The sequence below is a fragment of the Symsagittifera roscoffensis genome, chromosome 6 (genome assembly GCF_963678635.1).
Source record: "Symsagittifera roscoffensis chromosome 6, txSymRosc1.1, whole genome shotgun sequence".
Taxonomy (NCBI): domain Eukaryota; kingdom Metazoa; phylum Xenacoelomorpha; order Acoela; family Convolutidae; genus Symsagittifera; species Symsagittifera roscoffensis.
The window spans coordinates 59,614,983-59,626,870 of NC_087067.1; the positions used below are offsets into that span (position 1 = coordinate 59,614,983).

Here is an 11,888-nt window from a genome sequence, read left to right on the forward strand (position 1 = left end):
TATCTTCAAGATTCAATTTAACTTGCTCAGAGTTGTTTTCATTTTTCACGCAAATCATAGTCCCACCGTGTGCTGTTGTTCCGGATTTTGCTTTTCTATTCGATAAAAAACATTGATATTGAGGTATAAAAAGTTCGCCTTCTGCAATATCGTCTGTGAGCCATGTTTCTGATATACATACAATATCAACAGCATTTACTAGCAGAAAATTCGAAAAAGTTCTCCTTCGATCCGATTTATATAAACTTTTAATGTTATAACACAACATGCTTAGTTCACCAGTTGAATTTTCTAGTCACTCATCAATTACTACTGCTTGGTTATTTAAAAACAAAATTCCATTTTTGATATGAATGTTCTTTGGATCATGTTGGTTTGTATCTAATAACTCTCCTCTTTTTTTTCAGAAGTGTTCGGTCTTTCATTTGCTCTTCTTTGTTTAAAGATTTTGAAACAAAAACTCGATAGGCCTCATCGTTGTATGTTGGTTCGAAAACTTTAAGCATTGGTGCACGTGCTAATATTTTATCAACCGTATAAATATTTGAGAACTTAACAAGAATTTGCCTTGCTCGAGGATTTTGTGAATTGTATTTGCCAAGCCTACGGAAACCGGATATATCTTCTTTTCCCACACCCAGATAATCTACACATCAAATAACTGTTTTTCATCGTGTTCAAAAACTTCTTTTCGGTTTGTTTTTTTTAGGGGCATCGCTTATTTCAGGCAAACCGCTGAACCTTAACTCTAGTGAATATTCAGCATTATTTTTCACAATTGAAGAATACTTAGCTTCGGGTTCTATGGCAGTTGGTGTCAGTGCCGTCACAGCAGACCTAACACTCTCCACTGTGGCCTTAAAGTCTGCAATTTCCTTGGTGACCTCTGCGGAGATCTTGTTTTTCAGTAAGTTGCATTGTGCTGATGGAAGGCATGTGTCACAGAAAAATATCACATTTTTGGCCCTCGCCAAGAATTTGTACTCGTCGTTCGAGTATCCAGCACACCCACCGTGAGTCCATCTTTAGCAGCTCTCACACTGAATCCAGTTTTCTCCATTTGGTTTGGTACAAACAGTGCAGCAATCACTCTGTTTGGATGCCAATCTATTCGTCGTCTCAGGCATTACGTTATATGAAACTATTTAATAAGTTTATATAATTCTATATAATTGGAAGAGTTCCGATTAGCAGTCTTTGTCATCAGTATTTGTCGACTCTCTGAAATAAGAAACGTCGTTTTAAAGAAATAAAGACGATGCGCAAGCGCAAACGATAAATAATGTTAATTTGTGCCTTTTTTTGGGTGCAATCGATTAAGCTGCTAAACTAGATGTTCGATTTATCTTTTTGATTGACAGCTCTTAAAGTGGCCGTTTTCAGTTGCAGTGATGGTTCTTGGGAGTTTTGCTTTGACATTACAATCAAGGAGTAGATCAAAACATGATGTAGCTGCTACTTCAACACCTGACCTCAACTTCATTTCGGGAGACGAGCTAGCCGGACGTCTTCAGGATGGCTTCTGTATCTCCTATGATTCAACCGATGGTCCTACTTCCTTCCCTTCCGGCGGTGACAGTAGCGACTTCCACGGTAGGAGTAGCGCAACTGCTATGGAGATTGTTCCCATGGGACAACTTTCGAATCCCCCCTCCTTCCCTCCTGATAGGAAACTGGTTCTCATTGATCTGCGCTCTATGTTTCTGTTCCAGGAGAGTCACGTGCGGGAGAGTATTAACCTCATAAGTTGTCCTCTGATTTCGAAACGCATTCAGGTACAGCTAAGCACTCGACTTTTGAAGTACATAATGTTTTAAATCATATCTTTCCGATCACTTCATAATGTTTAACCAAAAAAAAATGCTAGTCTTTGTTCAGTATTTCAGTTATATACTTTTAATCCATGGTTAATTTCATCTAATTATGATAAATTTTGAAAAGTGGTTTTTTTCTTACTAAAGTTCTTTTTTCAATTGTCGATCTCATGAATGTTTTGATTTTTTTCTCAAGCGTTGTTCCTCATTTTAATAGAGTTTTTAGTCATCTGCATGCAATATTGTTTAGGATGGGAAACTGCAGATTAAGGAGTACTTGGAGGCTCGGCTACTGTTCGACGGCAGCCAAGACATCGTCATCTACGAGCAAGGACCCCCCTCTGGCAGTGGATGACACATGCCCTCAACCTCCTCTGCGGGCACTGGAAGCGGAGACACCCGTCAAGAAAGTGAGGAGGGGAATGGGATGAATGCAGTCACTGATTTCGCTAAACTAATCTTCAAAAATCTAAAAAATGTGTCCAACAAGGAAGCGCAGCGCGCATTGAGATCTTGCAAGGTGAGCTGAGCTATACAAATATACACGGAATTTGAACGAACTATTAGTTGGGCTGTTTTTTTTTGTTCACACTAAATCAGAAACTACAAAGAATTGTCGGACAAAGTTAGTAGTATGTAACATTGAAGCTCATTTAGTCGTGATTTAGACTGCTATCAAAATTTGGGACAAAATTTTGTTCCATCCTGAAAAATCTGATGGTGGTTGACATAAGTCAACTTGCTTTTAATGTTTTTAAGGCAAGTGGAAAGAGTAAGTGTTTTATGGGCTAGGGTAAATTAAACTTTTAGTGTCAGGATTGTAATGTTTGAAACCTGCATTGTTTAGAAAGAACACTGGTTGAAAACGTAGTCTGAACACTTGGGATATCCTCACCAATTAATTTAAAGTTTTAACCCAAATTTATTTCAAAATTCGGAATTGTCGAATTTGACTCTGAAACTTTTCCGAAATCTCAAAATTTGATCTGGCTAAGTTAAAGTAAAAGGTTACGAAATCTAGGGATATTTTTCGAAATCTATCTGTCAACCATCTCAATTAATATGTTCGCCGTCACTATGAGTTTATAAAAGTCATGTATATAATTTGGTTCATAATATGGAATTTGGCTTTGCGCTGGAAGCTCACAAGGACCAGGGTACATGCTTGATGTGTTGTATTTATTTCAGGTGGTTCCAAAAGACCCAAGACTAATAGAAATTTTTCAACAAACCTAACCATTCAAATTAGGATAAACAGTGAAGAACTTCGGTTATTCATCCTTCACTTGAACCCTCCTCTTACCAGACCCAGGATAAATCTTAGACTTAGTAAGTTTAAAATAGTATCTAGTGAACTACTTGCGTTCTAATTATACCTGAACCTTGTGGATCGATTTACTATTCTCCAACCCTTGAACACAATCACTACCCCTAAGTAAGATTAAGTAAGTTAACACCTTAGCTTATACTAGCCACGAGAAAGTAAAAAATCGTTCCTCGGAATCGATATACTTTTCTCTCCAACCCTGAACAAATAGACCCAGGTTAAGCTAAACAAAAAATCGTAAGGACTAACAGTTTAAGAAAATAGACATCATCTAACAACTTTTTGCATCACTCATCCTAAACCTTATGTCATTCAAAAATCTAGGAAATAAACAAACAATCGTTTTACACAACTGTGAAATAGATAACAAAAAATACGATCTTGTAATCACACCTCATACACAAACAGTTGGATATATTAGAACAAAACGACTAACAATAAGAAGAAAAATAATAAATAAACAAAGACAAATCACACGAAAAAGATTTTCAAAAAATAGAAACGCATTTTCAGAATCAGAAGCCAGCAATTTAGATGAACTCTACAAATTAAAAGAATCAATTGATAAAAATTGTCCCATTCACGATCAATTATATTTTTCCGATTCAAAAACAACTTCAAATTCATCAAAAAGAGGAAAAAGAAGAATAAAAAAGCAATATAAACACAAACCAGTACACTTATATAATTGGAACCAACCAATTAGACACATCGATAGTTATATATTAACAGTCATTAAACGAAAAAATGAGCCAGTAAAAGTACGACAGTAAAAGTACGACCATATTACTTTAGCCTAACCCCAGATCACCTGACAAATAAAAATAAAGTAAAAGACGACCTCCCGAACACCATAAAATTCGCCCCCAACAACTTTTCACAAAACCCAACCCACTTGTCAAAAAACCAATAAATAATTCGACCACACTTGAAAATTGCCCCAAACAACAAAAAATATTCGATCAAGAAGCCATTTCTTGAATGTTCTTCTCTCGATCAGTCAACATAGTTTTCAACATTTTCATAAACTTTTTAACAATATTTAAACTGTTATTCATATTTCTTTTTGATACTTTTGAAGCTTTTATAATAATCTTAATCATTTTTTGCAATATTTTTTAAATTTTCTACTCCCTATATGAAATATATCTCCAATTTTCCCGAGCCATTGACCATATTCACAGGTACGAAAACCCAAAATACATTTAAATGATACGAACCATTTATAGTAGAACAAATATTTTTTTACAATTTGTAATTTTTATAACATTTATATCGTCCCTCATATTGACAATATGCAAATGTATAAAGAAGGCAATCATAACATTCGCCTTTGCAACAATCCTTTTAATTCTTTTTCTAGAAGAATACTACAATAAACATAAATTTTTTACTAAAAAGAAATCAATTAAAAAACCCTCAAAAATTACTAACCAACAATCACACGGTCAGTCTTCACCGACAACATCCCAAGAAAACCCGACACCACCTACAACTACCCAAAACCCCCAAACATCTACACGAATTTCTTTCCAAGATAACCCATATACTTTTGAAGAACGACACGCTCGCTTATCTGAACCACTAGAACCAGTTCAGTGACAGGCACCCCTAAATGAACCAACATATAATTTGTACCCCCCACTACCACAAGACTTAGGTAGAATCAGAAATCTTAGTCAAAACCAAAATACAGTTGAAATAAACAGACAAATTATACATCCACGACGAAATAGGAACTCTCAGACTCCCCGAGTAAATTTTAATATACCCCAATCCCTATCACCAAGTACTCCGGAAAACCCAATCAGCATTTTACCAGAAACCCCTACACTTCTTTCACAACGTACCACCTCAAGTCTACCCTCAGATTACTTAGGTTCAACACCAACATCTGAACAAATACGTGAAAATCCCTTTAACCCCCCAAACCAAACATCACGACTACCATATTGGACAACACAATCATTCACACAAAGTGAACCAAATTTAATAAATGATCCAATAGATATTTCTACAGATACAACAACATCATCATCACTACCAGAAACTTTATCACTACCATCAACACCATCAATCAGCCAGATTTCACCGACGTCTTTTCCCCTAAATTTTCCAAATAACCTCGACGCTAGATATCGAGAACAATCATCAACAAATATTCCTTTAAGATTAGATTGGAACACATTCACAGCACTCCCACCATTATTTGGGCAACACCCATAAAGTAACCGACTCCACAACTGGGCACTTACTAGATTACAATATAGACAAGATATCCACGAAGACATTCGTGACCATAACATCCAAATATTCGTGACCATAACATCCAAATACTCCAACAAAATAGTTTACAATTAAAATTTGAAATCACGGTTAAACTAAACAACATTGCTCAACATCCTTACCCATTAAATCCACCAAATATAACAGCTCAATCGCTACCACCACCATTTATAACAACTGAAGTAATATATAAATACGACAGATATACCAAAAAGACAATTGGTTACATAACATTTTATAACCCGTACTCAGGATTATCATACACATGTATATTCTAAAAGTATTGATTTTTCTCCAACTCCTTTTTCTAATAATCTCCGATCAGAACATAAATCCTTCTCCCCGCACAGGACCCCAAGACTTATTAGTAACACATTACGATTGTGAAGAAAATGAACAAAAAACACTACACAAATATGCAATAAATCAACTAACACAATGCGAAACAGAACCACAAGCCACAGAAACTACAAACGTAATAGCAACATTAAATTCAAAAGCCCGAGCAACGACAGTCACAGGATATAAATTCGCAGCAACATTTTCCGAAAAGAAAGTACACTGCTCACAAGTTTCTAACGGAAACAAAAACAGACTTGATCACGAATCATTTTACCAAAGTAATATAGAAAGACTTTTACATCTCAACCCCGATGATTGTAAAATTGAATTACACAGAGTAAACCAAACAAAAAACAAACACTCAGTTGTAGTTGAATTGTTGACGAAGCTTTCGCCTTGCAACGGCTGAAGTTTCGGCTCAATCTCGACGTCATGGCAAACCTCGTTCAAGGCGAAAGCTTTGTCAACAATTCAACTACAACTGAAGATGAGGCACGACTTGACATTAAGGCAAACGGACTCTGGGGTTCACGATTCAGCCGCGCTTTCTTTGATGTGAAAATTTTCAACCCCCATGCCAAAACATCGCGAAAACTGCATAAGGATGCACACAAATACTACGAAACGCTGAATAACTCCAAATATCAGCAAAGAATTTTAAACGTAGAGCAGAGTAGGTTCTGCTTGCTTATTTTTGGATGCACCGGTGGCGCTGCTCCAACAGCCACGCGGACGATGCAGCGATTGGCCGAAAAACTAAATGAAAAAAGACAAGAAAGCTATCCAGAATCTATAAACTACATAAGAACTAAAATAAGCTTCGCGCTCCTGAGGAGCTCTATACTTTGTATAAGGGGGTGCAGATCGCTACGCAAAGCTCAATTTATCGACAACTCCATAAGCGCTATTGTAGAGGAAGGACGGCTAAGATAAATTAACATTACGACGATGCATTTAATGCTGATTTATGACTTCATTGCTGATATATATGCATTTTTATATCGCTGGTATGGCCCTATCCAGCTTGTGCACTTACCGTAACTAAACGGTAAGGCCCCTTTTGCAATTAAGTTTTTTTAAATTAAAAATGAAGAGCAACTTGGTATTCGGGCGTAATTTTTTCCTCGCAAAATCAGGTACTACAAATAATCATCGGAATGGGCCGAGTAATTAACACATATTTGAGCCCTTTCAGTTGTGATTCGAATGTTGTTGATTCGTTCGAATGGGCCGAGTAATATATAAGATTAAAGCTCTTTCAGTCGTGATTTGAAAGAAAAATTTGTACCAGCGTTGAAAAAAAACTGCTTTGAAATTTTTGAGGTTTAGTCTAATTTCCAACAGGTAACGCGATCGATTAATGCTTGTTATTACGCTTGCGAATAGCAAGCGTTATCAAACTGGAGTACATATTTTTTTTCTAGTTAACAACCAGTTTAACAAAATCAGTTGAATCCCTTGCTGACTATGCAGTTGATTTCCTTTCTCTTCTCTTAACATCTTCCAGGTTGCTTCCCCCTGGCCTCGAGGTAAATCAGTTGTGTTTGTTTTCTAAGGTTCTGGTGTTCGAGTTGTGGCCGGACCTTATTTTTCTTTTTCAGTATCAAGGAAATTTGAGCGAACAAACAAAAAACTAACAATTCATTTTTCTCGGAATTTTTTCTTCAAAAGTTTTGTTGGCTAAATTGTGACTATGGATTTGTTCGTGCTGTAGAAAATTTTCATTGTAGTTAAGTGGTTTTCCTCGTAATTTCAGGGGTCCTTGAAAGATTTTTGAAAAATAATTCTTCGATTTTTTTTTCGGTTTAGCTGGTGTCAGCTCAAAAATGGACGGCTTAGTTGCAGATCTCTGACATTTTTTGCTGTAAGCAATTTTCATTGTAGTTGCTTTAAATTTTTTCAAATAAAACAATATATTTTTTTCGGCTCAACTTGTATCTGCTCAATAATTGTCGGCTTTGTTTCTTTTCATAAATTTTGTTTCGTAAAGTTTGTTCGGTACTGATTTAAAATTCAAGTGTCTGGCATGGTCGCCTGGAATGAACTTCTATCGATATATATGAAAGTTTATATGAACTAGTGTTTTTCAAAATTTTTATTTTAATTTTTCGGCTTTTAATGTTTTTTTTGTTTGCGTTGTATCGCAAGTGGTGCGAAGCTCCGCTTCACCTCTGTGTATGGAAATTTGTTGCCGTTTTTTTCAGTTTCTTCTGACTTTTAGGACAAAAAACTTAATTTTAGTATAAAGAAAGCTAGTTTTGGATGTTTCGTGTATCCCTTGTTTGGCATAAAACTGGCTGGCCTTGCTTTCATTTTTTTTTGTTTGTTCTCCGTTTTTTGAAGACAACTGTTGTCGGCTCTGCTTAATTGACAGTTTTTCCATGAGTTTGTATAGTACTCTCGTCACAACAAGCCCCTAAAATAGAAATAGGACTAATTTTAAGAAAAAAGGAAAAGCAAGTGTCTTGTAATCGGAAACCAGACTTTTTTCTCGTAAACAACTTTTCGTACACCTCTTGAAGTAGAAATTTGAAGTTGCTTAATTAAAGGAACTTAAGGAACTTCGAGACCTTTTGCTTCTTGGTCTAGAGGTAACGGGGATGCTTTTGTACCGTAAAGTCTGCAGTTCGAGTCCCGGCAGAATTATACTTTTCTCAGTATGTATTGCCACATCGAAATTTCTTATTTTCTTATTTTTACTCTTATTTTCCTTTTTCTTTTTTTTTAGCTCAACTTTTTCAAGCCTAAATGGGTTCAGTTTATTTTTATTGGCATGGGTAGCTTATTTTGAGTCGCTTCAAAGGCAAAAATAATTGATTTTTTTTAAATGCAAGTAGTTTCTGTTGCAGGATTTCAAAGTTTTATAACTTAAGTGCTCAAACTTTTTTATAACAAGAGTTTCATATGGTATTTTTGTTTTCGGCTCAATAGGTGTCTATTCTTTTTTGTCGGCCAAGGTGCCGCTCAGTAAACACTTAAAGCTTATTTTTTTACTGGTGGTTGTGTTTTTCGACTATTTTTCTGGAGTTATTTTCGTTTACTCACAAAATGTTTTTTTCCGATTTTCTTATTTCCTTATTTTCCATTCGCTAGCTGGAAATGCTGCGTTTGCGTTGTATCGCAAGTGATGCGAAGCTTTGCTTCGCCTCTGTGTTGAAATCCTTAATCTCTCATTGCGAAGATCGACATCACCTCTGTGCTAAATGATTGCTTGCCTAATATACCACTTTTCAATTCGGCTTTCAATTGTTTTATTTTTGAAAATGCAATGAAATGTTTCAGCCTTAAGTACTGTGGATCTGTCATAAGCCACAACGGTGACGTTCCTTCTTTAGACAAAATTGACCACTGCTTCGGGGCAACACATCCCGGAGTATATGACGCAGTTAATCAAATGTTCGAACTCAAGTTCAGAGGTCTTCAATTCCAGTTTCCTGCAGATCCCAACTTGATATCTTCACAGATGACAGGACTTGGAGCTATACAGTTCAGTGAGCCTCCTTTGGTCAGTAATGCAAATAAAATCAAGTTGCTGTTCCAATATTCGTTACTAATAGATGAATTAATTGTGGTTTATGCGATTCGCGGAAGGATCTATGAAAACCTATCAGGCCTGCCTGAGAATAGTATGTCTATCTGATTTCCCCACACTCCAGACAGCGTTAGTTTGTTGAGCGAAGCTCTTTTTGGGAGGAATGGCCCTTTTTTGCGTCTTGAACTGGGTTGGGTTAGGGTCTAGGCTGGGTTAGACTTGAAGATAGAGGCCAAGAGAGTTCATCCACACTCACACTATCGTAGGGGATCGAATACACAATATGGCGATTTCAAAATGAAAGCCGTACCATTATGTTAAGTGTCTTTTAAATCAATTGGAATCAAATTTTTTGGTTGAAGATGTCTGTGTTTCAGACCAAATTATTATACGCCCCTCTGAAACAGAACAAGTTGAATCCCATCTCCCTGATGTGTTTTCCTCGTTGCAGTTTGCAGATCTGTAGCGTTGCGTGCGTGTTAATACGCAATGTTGTGCATCTAAAAGTACCGAAGTTGAGATTTAATTAAGCGGCGTTGTAGGTGAGGGTACGCTGAGGATGATAATTATTCCAATATTTCGTCAATCTCCGTATGTTGTGCTGTTTTTTAAGGTGTCCAAATTGCAGATATACACTGGAAATAACCTAATGGAATGTACCGCCCCTCCTGTTCCCCGCAATATTTCTACGGCAACATTTTTGCGGAAAAAGTGGAAGGGATTTTGCAAGACGACTACAAAAACAGAGCTCAAATTCACGTTTATTAGAGAAGATGTTCTGAATGTCACTACCATTTTAATATATACCACAGATGTCCTTTTAATATTTCACTGCCCCATATTGAGAGCGGAAAACAGTCCATTAAGCCGTTTACTAAGTGGGAACAAATCTCAGATATATGCAGTCATGATAAACCGGTGGTTTTTACCAGGGCGTCGTGTGATAACAACACGAACCCCTTTGGACCCACATTTTGTTACAATATTGCAAATATGATCATAGAAGTAATGCAGAATAGCTATATTGCCTCTGTAACTATTTTTGATACTGAATAGTTGTTGTATTGGCATTGTAAATATATTAAATTATAAAAGTAGTATTTAGCAGCTTAGGGGTAATTTAAATATTCATCTATTGATTGTTATTTTTCATTTGAAACAGCACGGCTAAGGAAGAAAGGTTGTATTTGTTAAATTTGAGGCAGAAGTAAAATTGTGGGATTGCACGCAGCGCGGATGAACGTAGTGAAGGCTCTATATAGTTCTTGGTGATTTTTTTGTTCTGGAAAATTTTTTGAAATGCTCTAATACCTACAGATGTGCATTCATACCTATTAATGCCTTAGGTTCATTCCCACTTGGCGTAGAGGTAACGTGGTCGGCTTGGCAGTCTAAGGTCTGGGGTTTGAGTCCCGGCCGGACCTTGTTTTATTTCAGTATTAATGAAATTGCGTTTTTTTCCGATGTAATTTGAATTGCCGGAGTTCCATTTGTCTGCACTAGTTTTGTCGGCTTTGTTGCCATATCCCGGATGTTTTTTGCGCAGTAAGCAAGTTTCATTATAGTTGCAAGTGTTGATCATTGTAGTTTAAGGGGGGGGGTAAAAAAATTTTTTTGAAGACACTTTTTTGCAGCTCAACCTGTGTCTGCTCAAAGATTTGCAGCTGTGGTTCCGCTTCGTAAATTTTGTTCCCTTGCTAATTTAATATTGAATTGTTTTGCGTGACATCTTTGCCCTGAATGAACTTTTATCGAGACATGAAAATTTTGGTAGACCTGATTTCTTTTTTACGAAGACACTTTTTTGCCGCTCAACCTGTGTCTGCTCAAAGATTTGCAGCTGTGGTTCCGCTTCGCAAATTTTGTTCCCTTGCTAATTTAATATTGAATTGTTTTGCGTGACATCTTTGCCCTGAATGAACTTTTATCGAGACATGAAAGTTTTGGTAGACCTGATTTCTTTTTTTGTTTGCTGACATTTTTTTTGTTTATATCTTTTTTAAATATTTGTGTTGTATCGCAAATACTTGCACCAAAAAAGTATCACCATTATACGTTTTGAAGATAAACGTTGTTACAAAAGAATACCCATATTCTACAAAAATAAAGTACATTTTGTCGAGACACTTTCAAGACGAAAGACCAAGGGCGCCCAGAGACTGGTTCACGGGTGAGTCACAATTATTTCACAGATTGGAGATCAACTATTTGAGGATAGAAGAAAAACAAGTTCATAAACTCTATACTGTTCTTCTTTTTCAGCGGCATAATTTTATACTTCAAATTGTCGGTTTTCATATTTTTTGCTGTCGGTAGATGAATTTGAAACAGAAAACCGGGCTGAAGTTCTCGTCAGATTATCTAAACTAATTCATTTTTATGCAAGAGGTAATCAAGTTAACTTAACGGAAGGAGGGAGGGCGGGAGGAGGAGTGGGTGAAGTAGATGGTGTTAACTTGATACAAGAAATCATTTATCTTTGAATATAAATCTGTCTGTTCCATTTTTTCCCCAGCACTTTATACACTCTGAACTATAACAATAAGTAGTTTTTCGGCCCGATGATACTTAAACTCTTTTGTGAACT

General features: G+C 36.4%; 1 protein-coding gene and 1 pseudogene across 2 annotated transcripts; both read left to right on the forward strand.

Annotated features, from left to right (window-relative positions):
• The first annotated feature begins 871 nt into the window (after positions 1-871).
• Positions 872-9,155, forward strand: LOC134848461 (uncharacterized). 2 transcript variants are annotated; one of them, XM_063865928.1, is made up of 5 exons: positions 872-1,013; positions 1,384-1,593; positions 1,713-1,775; positions 2,065-2,334; positions 9,052-9,155. In XM_063865928.1, the coding sequence occupies exons 2-4, from the start codon at positions 1,516-1,518 to the stop codon at positions 2,167-2,169; spliced, it is 246 nt and encodes an 81-aa protein (XP_063721998.1). In that variant the 5' UTR covers positions 872-1,013; positions 1,384-1,515; the 3' UTR covers positions 2,170-2,334; positions 9,052-9,155. The 2 variants fall into 2 exon arrangements, with proteins under 2 accessions (XP_063721998.1, XP_063721997.1); XM_063865927.1 differs by having other exon boundaries at positions 1,384-1,775.
• On the forward strand, positions 2,173-10,410 carry LOC134848851 (phagosome assembly factor 1-like; annotated as a pseudogene).
• Positions 10,411-11,888: the final 1,478 nt, after the last annotated feature.